The following is a 14,745-nucleotide window of genomic DNA, read 5'->3' on the forward strand; positions in this document are numbered from 1 at the left end:
TCATTATACTGGTCCAAGAGAAAGCTTTCAGGCAAGCTTTCAGACTACAGAAGACAGTTAATGTCCTTGTGCCTCTCCTAATAAGAGAGGGAGCAAAACCAGCTTGATATGGAATAAAGGTATTTTGTTTATGCTTCGTAATAATATAGTAATGATACATTGGTAATTTATAGATAGGCATATTTATAATGGCAAGAACATACTACAGTAAATAGCCAAATAAAGGATTACTGTTGACCTCTACAGAAACCATATTTCAATAATTTCTAAAAAATGGGATATGTAAGCCTGAAAATAAGAACAGGAGGTTACAGACTTCAGGTTTATTTCTTAGTAACTATTTAGTTCATCAAAGAACTTCAGCATACCACTGGGATGTTACACAATTAGTTTTAGACATGTTACTAGCTTAAACTGTATGTTTAAGTAGCTGACTAATCTTACAGTGAGATTTAAAAAGAAGTAAGCTGCATTACCTCAGTAGCCTAGTGTACAAATTCCACAACACTTAAATAGTTATTGCCTTTTTACAAAATAACTTCAGGAACATACAAACAAATGCTCTGAAATTCTCTTCTACATACACTAGAGAGCTGCTGTCAACTTCACAGAGGTTAGTCATGTCATCTATTTAAATTCTTGATTTTCTGGACTGGAGAATTAAAGCTGAATGAATCTTCTTCTGTGTCAGTTCCGCTCTCAGTGCTCGTAAATCACATGCTGCCTGCTTTCTCATCTGCAAAAGAATCCATCATTTAAGGAATGGCAATTTAAGGAAGCTTTTTTTGGAGCTGACATGCGCATATAACTAAAAGAGAATTTTATACAGGATGGCTGAATACAGGATACATCTTTCATCTTTGAAATTTTATGTGTTCTAGTACTACTTTGTTCTGTACTTTGCCTTGATGTTTTTGAGACAACTGCAAAATTAATTGTTCTTTCCACTCCTTGCTAGACAACGGAGGAGTCATAATGATTACAACCACCCTGGAGTACCCAGTAAACAGGAGTATGGGCAGTCTCTGTGGTGTAGAACACTCCTATTTCAAGCTTTCAGAGCTGGAAAGCTGTTCAGTGTGAAGGCCTATGCTACCTCTTCCTTCCAAGAAGAGTCATAGGCAACATTGAAAATGGAATAAAGCAGATGAAGAGGTCTGACATCTGCTTAGACAGTTTGCTTTTTTTTTTTCTTTCGTTTGTTTGTGGGGTTTTTTGGGTTTGGTTTTGTTTGGTTTTGGTTTTTTTTCCTTTATACCATTTTTTTTCTTTAGCCATGGTCTATTACTGCTCAGTGCCACACCACACCAGGTATATTTCTTCAATTACCTTTTGAATGAAATGGGAATTTTATGAACAAGATTGTGAACCTTAGCTTACACAGTACATTGAGTATCTAAGTTGTTTGAATGCCACATATTCCAAATCATCTGATAACCTGGTGTTCTGGAGTAATTTAGCTCAAATGCTAAAGCCACAACACCTAACACCTTAAAACTGACAATATAAAATGAGAACTGTTTAGCAAATATTTACATTATATAATAATTTAAAAGTTCTAATTTTTTTTTATACATTGCCACATTTTGACTGTTTTAATTAAAAGGCAGAGTACCTTAATTCCTATTAGAAGTCTCATTTTTGTATCACCTAGCTTCCTTCTCAGTTGATCGAGTTCATGCTGCCCTGTAGCAATCCGGATGATTGTGTAATTCTGTATGAAACAACAAAACTTGAAGTGCAGCATTAGTGCATCCATTCCCTCACTGGGTGTTACTTCACCACACAGAAACAATCCTCTAACAACCTCTTCCCAGCTCCCCTGCTTTCCCACCCCACTGATGCCTGCCTGGCCGCACGTCGCTCACAAGGGGCGGGGAGCACCGTGTGCTCAGCCTAACAGCTCAGTAAATCCTGGCTCCCTTCTCTGGGTGCTGGCTGCTACAGAACTGCTGTAGGAATGGTGCCTTGTGCATATCCTTCACGTAAGGCCTCTCTGTGCCTAGCCAGGGAGACCAAAAAATCCCACCCCTGCTATGCCCCTCAAAAGGAGCAATAGTGTGTCTGAACATAGCCAGTAAGGCAGTGTCAACCCTATTCATATTTGTATTTAGTAGATATTTCAAGATAGCTCAAATAATACACATTTTTATATACTGTACACTCTTAGATTGTACATGCACATACCTTTCAGATGCAAGAAAGGGACTTTTATTTTTCCTAGGCTAGCTTCAGTTCTGTCAACAGCCTTGCTTCCATTAATGCATTTAGAAAATTAGCAGACTCAACTGTTGGAAAGGGTGTTTCCTCCTTTTATATTTCCTTTTTTTATCTTTTCTTTTTAATCCCTCTGAATTTACTGTGAAACTCAAAGTTGCACAATAGTTGAAGTGCAACCACTTCAAAAGCTACAGATACGTTTTGTGTGCTCTGAACATGCATTGCCTCTTTGTATGAAATCTTGGATGGTAGAAACAAAGTAGAACTGAGCAATCCATTAACCATACTGAACAGAAGAGGATTTTGTTACAAAAAGGTACCAATAGAAAGCAGAAAGAAACAAATGCTCAGACTCAAGCACTTCTGCAGTCTTTTTGAGACAAATGGCCTGAAGGAATTCTGTCCCTCAGATCATTCAGCTGAAGCTAGTTTACAAAACAAGTCATTGGTTGGCGATAAATCTGTTTCTGTAATTTATATTTTATACAAATGAACCTCAGACTGTGTAAAAAGAGGTAATAAATAATACAAATCAATACCTTGGAAGTTGTTGTATTGTTTGGTCGTTTTTTTGCTATCTCTAGCTTCGAATTGCAAGAGCAATTTCTGGTGGTAAAGCTCTAAATCTTGTTGCAGTTTTTTTAAAGTGTCCTCCAGTGAAACTGTAGCTTCCTTAGCTTGAAAGTACTTTTTCTTCCATTCCTCATGAACTGCACAGGGAAACAATAACAGTGTTTGGTCTTGTTCACTTTATCATAAAGGACTGCTGAAGACACTCATGACCAGCTCACCTCACAAGCTTCAGCTGGCCAATGCACACACTGAAACATGCATTCACTCTAAATGCAACTGAATTTACACACAAGCACCTGCAACAAAAGGCTCTATTTGTCTACTGAGATAAAACACAGGGTCCAAACCCAAAGTTTTATTCAGCCTGGCTGTTCTGCAGGTTCTGCTGTATCTAAGTGCTCCTGGCCTGCGAAGACTGGTATGCCCAACACAGTCTGAAGTCCACAGCTCTAATGTACCAGGAGAGGTAGCATTGTAGATTTAGGCAAAATTTATGCTCTTCATGGCCAGAGATTTTGAACAGCTTCATTTTATACTGACATCCCACATTATGTGAAACAGTTCGTTGCCTTTACATTTCACCATGATTCCTCCTATGTTGTTAATGTGCTATCAAGAGCTGGCAGGTAAATGCCCCTAAAAGCATTGTGGCAGTCTTATGGCTACTGCATACCTGCAGTGTCTTAAATGAATCTCTCGTTTTGAGGCATATTTTATAGAAGCAAACTGAAACTTACCCAAAAGAACTCAGCTGTTAGAGGACTCTATGCCATGTAACTGAGAGTGCCTGTCAGCATGGACATCTTAGGAGGATATTAAACACAGTCTTGGATGGCTGTTACTGCAGAAAATGTTCTTCCCTTAAACCTTGCAAAGACACATGCTTGCTACCTGTCCTTACTTATGAAACTCTCCAGGTCTGATAAAAAAAATTCAGAGGTACAGAAGCTTCTTACAGAACCTGCAGAAGCTGTTTTAATCCTTGTGAAATAACCTTTATTTTACCTAACTGGATAGTATAATTTAAGGCAATGCAGGTGCCATTTAGGGCTTATCTCTAGCTTGAATTGCAGCTCCATGCTACTACAGAGTTACTGCTTCAAGCACCCAAGTTTGGGGTTTTTTAAATACAAATTCCCCACGCTGCAGGGTGCTGTGCAGCCACGTCCTTAGAGAATAACTGAAAGAATTGGCTTGTCTCCTTTCAATAAGCTATGAGTAATATTTGAGACTTGTAATGACATTTAAGCACAAAGAGAAAGCTCTCAAAACATCAAAATTATTAAATTTCATCTCTGTATAACTGGGATGTGATTTAGGGAAAGACAGTTTTAAGTATAAACTTGAAAATAATTTTAGGAAGAAAATTCATGGGAGATTTCAATGAGATTTGACCTTGTTCAAAAACCAGGTTTGTCAAGCTTGTCACAAGTGTTTTGTAACTTCCATGTCATAAGCTGAATACCATTGGATAGGAGGAACAAAAATTATTATGCTGCAATTTACCTGAAGCCCTATCAACACAGTACAAGCCTCTAAGCACCAGCTAAAGCAGGATTAGAATATGGCAGCTGCCCTGGGCCTCAGAGAGAAGCAGCCTGCAGTAGCTCTCTGAAGAGTGCATGTACATGAGACACAACTTGAATAGTTTATGAAAGCCAGAATAACCTTAACTTTATAAGATATGCCACAAAAAAAAAAAAAAAAAAAAAAAAAAAAAAAAAAAAAAAAAAAAAAAAAAAAAAAGGAAGGAAACAATGCAACCTTGAATTTTTCTTGCATGCTATTACACAAAATGAGTCTTCTTGGAGCTATTGGTTAGCAAGCTGCTCTCTCTGTAATTAAGTTCACTGACAAAGAGACAAATACTTTCACATTGGTTTCAGCGTGAAATTTTTCAATTTTTCAATCACTCCAAATTCCAAAATAAATTAAAAGCCTACCATGGTATCTCCTCAGCTTATTTTGTTCCAGTAGCCCTTTAGCTTTTTTGATCAGTTCTTCTCTAGTTTTTTCCATGTGCCTTCTCTCTTTCTTCATTTGTTGCAATTCTTCTACCATCTTGTTCATCTTGTTTTCTAAAGATACTACAATTATATTTAGCAAGCATTTGAATACTCTAAGTACAAAGGATCAGTCAAGATTTTGTAACGCATCACAAATTATGCCAAAAGCTCTGGCAGAACAAGCAGTAGAAACTATCTCATTTTAATCAGGTTTCATTTTAATCTAACTTTTCAGAAGGGCTGGTGCTTTAGCAAAAGGGAGAAATCCAGCAGGCATCCAGGCATTCACCCACACACACACGCAAACAAACATCTTTCTACGTGTTTAGATAATAAATCACTAAAACTATGTAATCAAGAAATATATTCACTCCAGACATTGCAAACTCTTGACAGTGAAGCCAAAAAAGCATCCATAAGACCATTTCCTGCTTAAAATACATTGCAGTATAAACTGTAGAGAAATCCTGCCTTAAACTCCAGGTGGCAGGACAACATCTCAGACTTCCCCCAGTCTGCAACAATAGGTCAAACACTTAACTTCTCACTATCCTGCTCCTCAGCAACACTACCTGTGATTTTCTGTGCTACAATCTCACTTGAGCCTGCAGTATTGAACCTGATCTCCCTCCTTTTCTCCTTCCATCCACAACTTGACAAGTTGGGTTTTCTAGTGCTGGGAACCTGTCAAGCTTTAGGACAGCCCATGCAATCATAAGTACCTGGAATTTTATAATCATAAATTAAAATCCCTTACAATACTGTCAATGAATGTATGTAGAGTGTAGATATTTATGTCTTCATTGACTCTTCAGTCTTGATTAAATGTTCACTTCCTTGCAATTTCTTGGAATCATGTACTCGCTGCTGGAACTGCAGGAATTTGAGCTGGATTTATAGTAAGTGCCAAAAATGGTGGACTAGGAGGTGAAATATACCCTTTTGGACAAGAAAGATGATTTTGCTTGTCTTCATTTGCCTATAGAGTCAAAAGACACAATTGTAAATACATAACCGTAATCCTGGATAGTTACATTAGACATATGCCCTGAAAGTGGCCTGAGTGAGAGGGCTGAATTTGAGTTCTGCAGGTAGGCTTTTTCATTCTGTTACCAGTACACATGACTACTAAATTACAATCAGCTGGACCTCTGCAAACAAAATGAGAACACTGAACATTTGCATTGCAGAAAACACACAGACTACTGCTAATTGCTCTTGTCCATGTCCATAGCCCCAGAAGTTACTGACAGTCACATGCAAGACCAGGAACTAAGGGCCTTAAAACTGCTACCTGGTTCATTAATTATCAAAAACTGCCAATTTCTAAACTAAAATTTGTAATTGCAGGTTTTAATTATGTTTAATTATTTAATTATGTTTAGAAACATAGCTGATATTCATTAGAAAATCTGCTAAGAAGCTATGCATGAATTAACTTTTCTCAAATTTCCTCAAATCTTTCGTTATCTATGAGTCACCAGTCTTACAAAACTAGACTGTTTCTAGGTGGAGGACTACATTTATTGCTCAAAATTACTAGGAATGTTACCTTGAAAAACATACCTGATTATCCAGTTTTTCACCAAGACCAGCTCTAGTCTTCTTAGTTCTGTTTTGCTGCAAGCTAAGATAAAATAAAAAAAACAAGTGAAAGTTCATTGATCAAAATGGTTTTTTCCCTCCTTTTCTTTCATTTATTTGAAGTCTATAAAGTAAGTTTGTATCAGTGAATATTATCCATTATTTTAGAAGATTTATTATTTGCTAACCTTTGTTTTTTGTGGACATAATCTGTAGTTTGGTCTTCCATTATTTTAAGAATTTCAGCATCCTGTGTTCTGTCTCTTCTTAATTTGGTATCTTTTTGGTGCTCATTATTTTCCATGTTTCCTAGTTCTGTGACAGGATAGTGATGAAAAAAATACATAGATTACACTTGCAAAAATCAGGCTGGTTTGACTGTCAATGACTGGACTTTCCAACCTGTATTGGAAATTCAGTGACTCAACACAGCAAGTGATGTTATCTCCAGAATTTGAAAATGTTCCATGAATAACAGAAGAAAGAAATAAAGGAAAAAAAAAATTTTTTTTGTTATTAGAATTTATATCTAACTAATTTTGATGATTAGACAAATGCATCAACTATAGTAAAGTGTTTCTCTATATCAGCACACAGTGATAATGAAGGACTCAGAAGGTAAGACCATATCTCTTTGAAAGACATCATTTTTTTAAAAAAATGGAATATTGTTCTGATAGTGCTATTCCAACTTACACTTATTTACAGATTTCTTAAAACTTAGCTTTACTTTGCTGACTTTCTAGAACTCTTGCTTTAGCAAAAAGTCAGTAAAAAACATTTGTACACTTTTGATATTTAATGTGATTTTGGGGTCTTTGGTTACCCTGGCTTTGTTCATCACTGGGGTTTACATGAGAAAGAGCAGTTCCTTTGGCTTTGCCATTCCACTTTGGAGCATTGCAGTTGATCTTGGCTGAGATGATTCTGCTCAGAGGTCTGGAATACCAGGTCACACCTTCCAGTCTCCTGGTCTGCAGGATTTGAATGACTTGGCATGAAGAGGGATCCATCAGATCCACTTTGATTTGCATAATAATTGATAATATAAAACAGAGATATTATTTTATTGTAAATGTTAACCACAACATTTATTTTTCTTCTCATTCATCATCCTCCTTCACTATCCTGGTTAAGCTTACCTTTTTCTCCAAATTGTGTTTCTGGAATCCTGCTGTTATTGTCTTGCTTATTATTTGTGTGTGAAACTGGAACAGGTTCTTTTTCACCCCATTCCACAGGACAGCGCACTTCCAGATTTTCTACCTGATTCCTTCTTTGTATACTTTCTAAAAATGGTTTCATTTTTTCAGGTTTCTGTTGGGAAAGGCTGGATAATCTTGATCCATGACCAAACCTATTAGCTTCTTCAATAACGTGATGTTTTTGTTGAGTTGATGATGGTAATGAATAAACATCTTCAAAATATTCCACTCCAGGTAATAAATATAATTCAGGATAAACTGCCTGAAAATATACAGTGTATTCATCAGACAAAGAAAATGTGCAATGTAGTTTCTGAAAATGGTACCTTACAAGCCATTCAGTACTTACATAAGGAGGAGCAAACTACTTCAGTTCCAGTTCTGTTTCCTGCTTTGCTTTCACCTCGGAAGATAAAGTATGGAAGCATAACAAATACAATACTTTTTCATCAGAACGTTGCACGTGACATATGCATTCTATTGTCATTTTTACATACTGCATTCTTTTATAACCAGCACTATCATCCGTAGTGGCCTTATGGGGAAAAAACATCTTAGACTACAATTGTATTTTCTGACATAGTTCTGAAACTTTGTTTTTCAAAATCTTAATCAGACCCACAAGATTACATGCACATACTAAATGTTTTTTTATCCTTTACACTTTCTCTTATGGTTCAAAGGACCTGATCCAACAGTCACAGGAAAAGAAAACTTTCAACTTTCTTTATCAAGAGCTGCTTTAAGCTGAATCTGGACAGAAATGCTGAGTCCCACATAATTTTCTCTATTCACCTAATATAGTACTGCAAAATATTTAATGTATATAGAAAAAAATATATCTATATCTACTATCTTATGTCTTGTATTTATCATTTTCCTTCATATTCTTTTTGTGACATACACTTTCACATTTCAACAGCTGTCCTAAAAAGAAAGTCTAAAATAGTCAAAATATATTTGAAAAATGTGCTCTAATGTAAGGAAAAGAAATCTGAGCTTACATTCAAATAATTATATTGAATTAAACACACAGGTTATGTGCAAAAAAAGGAAGAGCAAATGAACACGATTTTAATTTATGTTTATCTTTTCATTAAAAGACCCTTGCTTGCAAGTAGGGCATAGCTGCTTACATTGTTAGAGTTGTGAAACAGAAGACTAAGGGGAGAGAACACTCAACAAATATTTGATCATGGAGACGTAATTCAATGAGGTTACCATGACCCTAAACAACAAATAAAGCAGTTGGTTTATTGTTTTACACTGTTATAAAGTTAAACATCAAGCAACAGTAAATACCTCAAAGTAAAACTGTATCTTTAATTTGTCTCTATAAATCTTCTTATATGCTACCAGTATCTTTAATTCACTATTAACATAAAATATTTTATTCATTTGCTGACATTATAAAGGCTGGAAAATGTCTCCATTTATCTCCAAACTATGTGTGGAAGAAAATTAACCATCTTACTTATTATCATCCAGTTAGAAAGACCTCAGTTCATTGAAAACATATTCACACTTTGCAATTTAGATTGCATCACAGTCTTTTAAATTTCTTTTCAAGTTTTTCCATTGCATATTACTTAGTATTTAGTCTAGTCTTCTGTGAGAGTGATTTTAGTGATAATTCAACTAGAAATGAAATAAAGAATGGCACCAAATTTCCTGCTTGTAGTTAATTTACAAACCCACGAGAAAGAGGTGAAATAAGACATGGAAAAAGTATTCTATACTTACATAAATTACTTAAATCTTTGTGTATTACATGAACAAACTTTATGCTGGACTAATTGTGAAGTTTATTTAATCCTTAGCTATACTTTGGAAGATCTATGTGTAGAATCGATGTGAGGAACAGCTACGATTCACACATGGGGGTTTATTACTAACATCTCAGCTGTATTACTGGACTAGACAATGGAACATCCAGAGAAGTTTTCATTCAGACAATGATGTTTTTAATGCTCTTAGACAGGTCACAGCAGGAGCCATTAGAAGAACTCTGACTGAGCTTCCATTGCAAATTTGTCAACTGCCATATTCCCAGCCACGTACAGGCAATAATAGCCTTATGCATTTGAGGATTTTTTAATGCAACCAGATTTATTATATTTAATCCACGGATTGATCAAAACCATCATCTTTTCACTGGATGGCAACTAATTACAGCTGTTGCTTTAAAGGGTTATTTCTGATATATCTGTCCAGCTGTGCCTTTGAATTTGAGGAAACAGATGTGCTCTGACAAGAGCTTATGCTGCAGCATGTTTAAAAGAAATGCTAACAGTGCTCCTAAAGTTATCTTTACTTTATATGATATTATCTCATCTGCAGGAATGAAATCTCTGCCTTATATTACAAAACAGAAGAGCACTAAAGAAAAAAAAATTAACTTACCACTGCTAGTTTTTTCCCAATGCATTTTAAAAATCTGAATTTATCTGCATTTGTCACTCCACCCAGGTACTCTCCAGGCCTCTCCCACAGCACTCTTAATGTGATGTGAGGAGACACCCTAGAATGTTGTCATTCATTAATACATCTGTAAGATCAAATAATGATGGCTAGTTAGTAGGAGGGGGAAAATAATGGTCTGTACGTGCTGGCTTGCACAGACAGAATGCCCAAAACTGGGAGCTATGTCCTAGAACTGAACCCAGGTACAGATAGGCCAGAGAGTGTTGGTGAGGCAGTCAGAACACTGCACTGTAAGGGCTGTCCTAACATTAACTAGCAAGACTCACATTATAGCAGCCTCATATAAAGAGAGAATATGGAAACAGACAAAATTTGAAATTTACTTCTTGAGAATGCTGTTGCTCATCTGCAGATGAATAACACCACCACTGGGAGCAACAGTTGTGCACTTCCATGGAAGTGACACAGTTTCACAGGGCTGGACCAGGACTGTTGAACACTCCCTTCAAGCACCCAGGGCCAGAGGAGCCTTCATCACTGTCCATTTTAAGCAGCTGTCACATTCCTTTGCTTTTGTCTTCTCCAACACCAATTCACAGTTGGGTGTATGCATGGGTACATGCAAATGTATTTTGAATAAAAAACAAACACTGCAGTGTGAACATTTCCACCATGATTTGAGGATGAGAATGCTGATACAAATATTAATTGCATCATTTAATGCACTACTTGAAAGTATGCAAACATTTAGGTAATGAGCTCAGTAGGAAAATCACTACAGAATAAAAAGCATCTCTGCACAGTAAATCCAAGTGTGCCAGAGGCATACCAAAGCCCTGCAGCACAGCATAAGCAATTCTAATTGTTCTATGCTACCATATAAGAAACCAGGGAACAAATGCAGGCCTGAGACTGTTAATCACCCACGCTGTTTAAGTGGTAGGATAATTTTGGCCCAGGCAGCTCTCACTCCTCAAGCAATGCACAGACAGAGCTCGGGGGATAGCACATGCCATTCCCAGCAAACAGTACACATAAGAACCTGCCAGGTCTTCCATCTGAACAGGTCTTCAACATTAACCTGTCAAGGTTTGTTTGCACTTGCAAGTAGCCCTATAGGCCTTCAGCTCACACCTCAAGTATGTAGTAAAAACATTATCACTTTCATCTCATGAACACAGTACTACAATGCTTCCCTTGTATTATTTCAAATACCTTGGATTTAGAGGACCCTCCTCAAGATCATGAAACTGCCCTGGAGCACAGGCAGGCAGCAGAGGAGACCAAAGTCTGCAGAGTGGACACATCTACAATGTATAATGGGGGAAAAGTATCTAGGCACCCAGATCCTGAGATATAGGCCAGAAATTTATCTAAAAAGTAATCGCCAGTGAAGCTGCTAGGAAAATACAATGCTATTAGTCTGTCACTTGCTGCCACTGGCTGGCAGAAAATAGTCACACACAAGTCACTTGCTTCAGGGTGTCCCTTTAAAAGGAATGCAAACTAGAGCTCCTAGTAGCTATCTCATCTAGAAATAATAAAAGTTTGGCTTCTGTGGTGAGGAATGATGAATAAAAAAAAAAAAAATCTCACAAAGGCTGAGAAATCAAGTTCATGGGAACGAGAACTCAGGGACATAGAAAATTACACCTTTAATATCTTCCTCTAATTTCACAGCTAATGGAAGTGGCCTGTACTTTGACCTAGGAATCCTTTGTAAAGCTGACTCAGACAGCACTAGGATTGTCAAGCTGACTGAACAAAAGAGCTATCAACAACGTCTAAGCCACAGGAGCACCAGCAAGGCTACTGCTCCCTCTCCTAGATTATAATAAAAGAAGTTTTTAAAAATATTTTTTTGTTTTTAAAGACAGTGAGTCACTGTCCAGGTGCTAGTTATTGTTCATGCTAATGTACTGCAGCATTGCATAGTATCCATAGAATAATTAATTAGCAATTATCTAAGAGTCATTAGAAAGCAACAATACCCAGGCAGATATAAACCAACTAAAATCAGTGAGGATCCTAATTTTATTTGATGCCTCAGTGAAATAAATTTACACTAGAAAATATAGGACAGTGACAGATGTCCCTGACATGAAATGAAGTTACCACTTCAGACATGTATCCTGCGCCTCTGCTGCAGACTAGAACAGCAAACAAAATGGGTATATGCATTTATTTTCTCTGGTTTTGAGCAGCCTTTCAACAACAACAGCTGTGAGAATGAATACATTCTGCCCTACATGCTCATATCTGACTGCTGTCAGTCTTTTCAGCTACACTATTTATTAAGTGTATAACACAAAACTCAATTTAAATTAATTAAAACCTCTATTCCCTGCAGTTTTAGCTGAATTGACAGGTTTTGCACAGGTGTAGACAAGGTGCACATAACAGCTCCACTTCAATACACATCTTTACATTATTTGATTTTTCTACAGCTTCTTACCACACTAGGTACACACAGATTTTGTGAGCAAAGTGTTTAGGAGTATAAATAAAACTTGCAAAGTTATGTCAGATTAAAAATTCAACTCCCTGTGCCAGGTTTGAGCCTAGGACTGGGAACCAAGGTATTCTTTCACTAAGTTCTTTAAGCAGCTACCTGGTACATGGTGGGCTCAGCCTTTCACTCCTCAAGAAGAAAGAGGAAATGCTGCTGGTTCATGGGCTGTAATGCTTCCCCTTGAGAAACAAGGCTTCAGCTCTTCCTCTGGACTGAGAGAGCTCAGATCATCATATCCCTGTTCCTGGGAACTGACAGGCTATCCTGTCTTCATCAAGCCACAGTCTTGAAGCTGGCCCATTGCCCAAAAGAACTCCAGCTTTTGATAATCAGGCTCAAAGAGACAGAAAGAATATAAGATATGATTTTACAGTATAAATCATTCTGCAGAAATACTAGCACTGCTCTGGAAGTGCTTTTCAATGGTCTACACCATGGGCTGCAGGGCAGCTAAGTCCTGATACAGTAAAAATCAACACAATGCTAGTTATGGTCACCACTTACCCTCCAGAAATTTAATTAGACAACAAGTTTCTGCTGACAGATGTAATTGTGTTCTCTAGAGCAACAGTTGGACTAAAAGACTGAAGGCCAGTGTGAAGGACCTACCCCGCACATGAAACCTAAAACTACACTCACCTTATAAATCCAGCTGAGACAAATTTGCTAGTAAGAGCTACAGGAACTGTATTAAGCTTGAAGTTCCACACTTCTGCTGGGATATAAGAAACATGAAGCTCCACCAGCTAAAAAAAAGAATAGATGTAAATGTGTTATAATCCTCTTTCTATACGCTTTGTTTTGTTATGGTGGACTTCCAATTTCTGTAGGCAGGAATGGTTCCTTTGATATTAGCACAGGGACTAGAAAAGTGAGGCCTTGACTCACAGTGATGACCAAACAGTGAGAACAGTGACAGCAGAGTAATTTGTGACTGAATGCCAGCTGACAGCATCAAAATAAGTCACATTAGAACAAGCTCCCCAATGGAAGTGAGATAATAGTGAGCCTGTGCTTCTGCTGTGTATCACTGTGACAGCAGTGGAGAGATCTTACCAAAAACAGTTGATACTCTGGAGAGTGCCATGACTACAAGAATGCCTCAGCTGAAATCCTACCTTTGTTCATCTCATAAAAAATGCAAAGCCCTGAAAGCTTGATTCAAATAGCACCACAACTTGTTCATGTCATCGAGAAAAAGAAATTCAAAATATTTCTAATGCTAATGTCTGCAAAAAGAATAAATAAGCTGGCTCTGAGCAAGGTTCACTTGGGCAGTGTTCAGATCCCTGGTAGTCGTTGCACTGCTAATTTCTATGTCCTGATATTTTTAGTAAAAATCAGATAGTATTGACAAGGATGCTGTACTTCCCTTGAACTAGAAGCCATGCAAATTAGCTATATTAAGTATTTCTGCAAGTGTTGAGTTACTTAATATCAACTAGAAAAGAATTCTTTATATATATATATATATATATTTATATATATAATTCAAAAGCACATTTTTTTTTCTTCTCAGGTATTCTAGAACCTTATTTTAAAATATATATATATATATTCTTTATCTGTGAAATCTAAAAAATCTTTGTAAAAAAGGTACAAAAACTCTCACCTGTGATATTTTAGGTCTTGTTTGACTCAATGACATGTTGGTCCCTCTATGTGATCACAGCAAATGCCAGGTGGGCTTTCTAATTTTCTTTTTGATTGAAGCATCCTTTAAGAATGAGTTTCATGATAATCTGTTACGACAGAAGTTACTCCATAAATACCTTTTTTTTTCATTTTCTGATCTTCCTTCCACTTAAGAAAATGGAAGTTGTGTCTGTGCTGAGGCAGAAACCTTCCAGCTAACTGCAAACAGAATTAACCCCACCTTCTACACATATCACCTAAGTAACGGAGGGAATTGATAAACCATAGCCCTGTGGCTCTAAGAAATCTGCCATGGAGCACTTCTTAATATTTTCTTCCCTTTCATAAAAATAGTTTGGTAGTATATAATTTTCTACACAATTCCACTGTTTTCCTGAAGACACTGACCTAAATTACTACAAAACAAGATTCTTGCAGGGCCTGGATCTGATAAAGTGACAATTATTGTGAACTTCAGCAAACACATCGTGCCAGCCGAATGCAGTGTTCTGAGGAAATGTGACTGTGCTGGGCAACCATGTCAGAAAAATACTTCCATAAATTATAACCATGGTTCTGTCCTAAC

At 37.0% G+C, this 14,745-nt stretch overlaps 1 protein-coding gene across 1 annotated transcript; it reads right to left on the minus strand.

The window, feature by feature from the left end:
* Nucleotides 1-379: 379 nt before the first annotated feature.
* SPATA1 (spermatogenesis associated 1) lies at nt 380-14,198 on the minus strand. Its single transcript, XM_058843364.1, is given in 15 exon segments — nt 380-736; nt 1,616-1,714; nt 2,760-2,792; nt 2,794-2,930; nt 4,737-4,871; nt 5,661-5,778; nt 6,366-6,426; nt 6,572-6,698; nt 7,210-7,283; nt 7,285-7,411; nt 7,526-7,850; nt 7,938-7,991; nt 9,992-10,109; nt 13,164-13,270; nt 14,137-14,198. Coding segments are annotated over 15 exon segments (1,656 nt in total). The 5' UTR covers nt 14,173-14,198; the 3' UTR covers nt 380-631.
* Between the last annotated feature and the right edge of the window lie 547 nt (nt 14,199-14,745).

The sequence above is a fragment of the Poecile atricapillus genome, chromosome 7 (assembly GCF_030490865.1).
Source record: "Poecile atricapillus isolate bPoeAtr1 chromosome 7, bPoeAtr1.hap1, whole genome shotgun sequence".
Taxonomy (NCBI): domain Eukaryota; kingdom Metazoa; phylum Chordata; class Aves; order Passeriformes; family Paridae; genus Poecile; species Poecile atricapillus.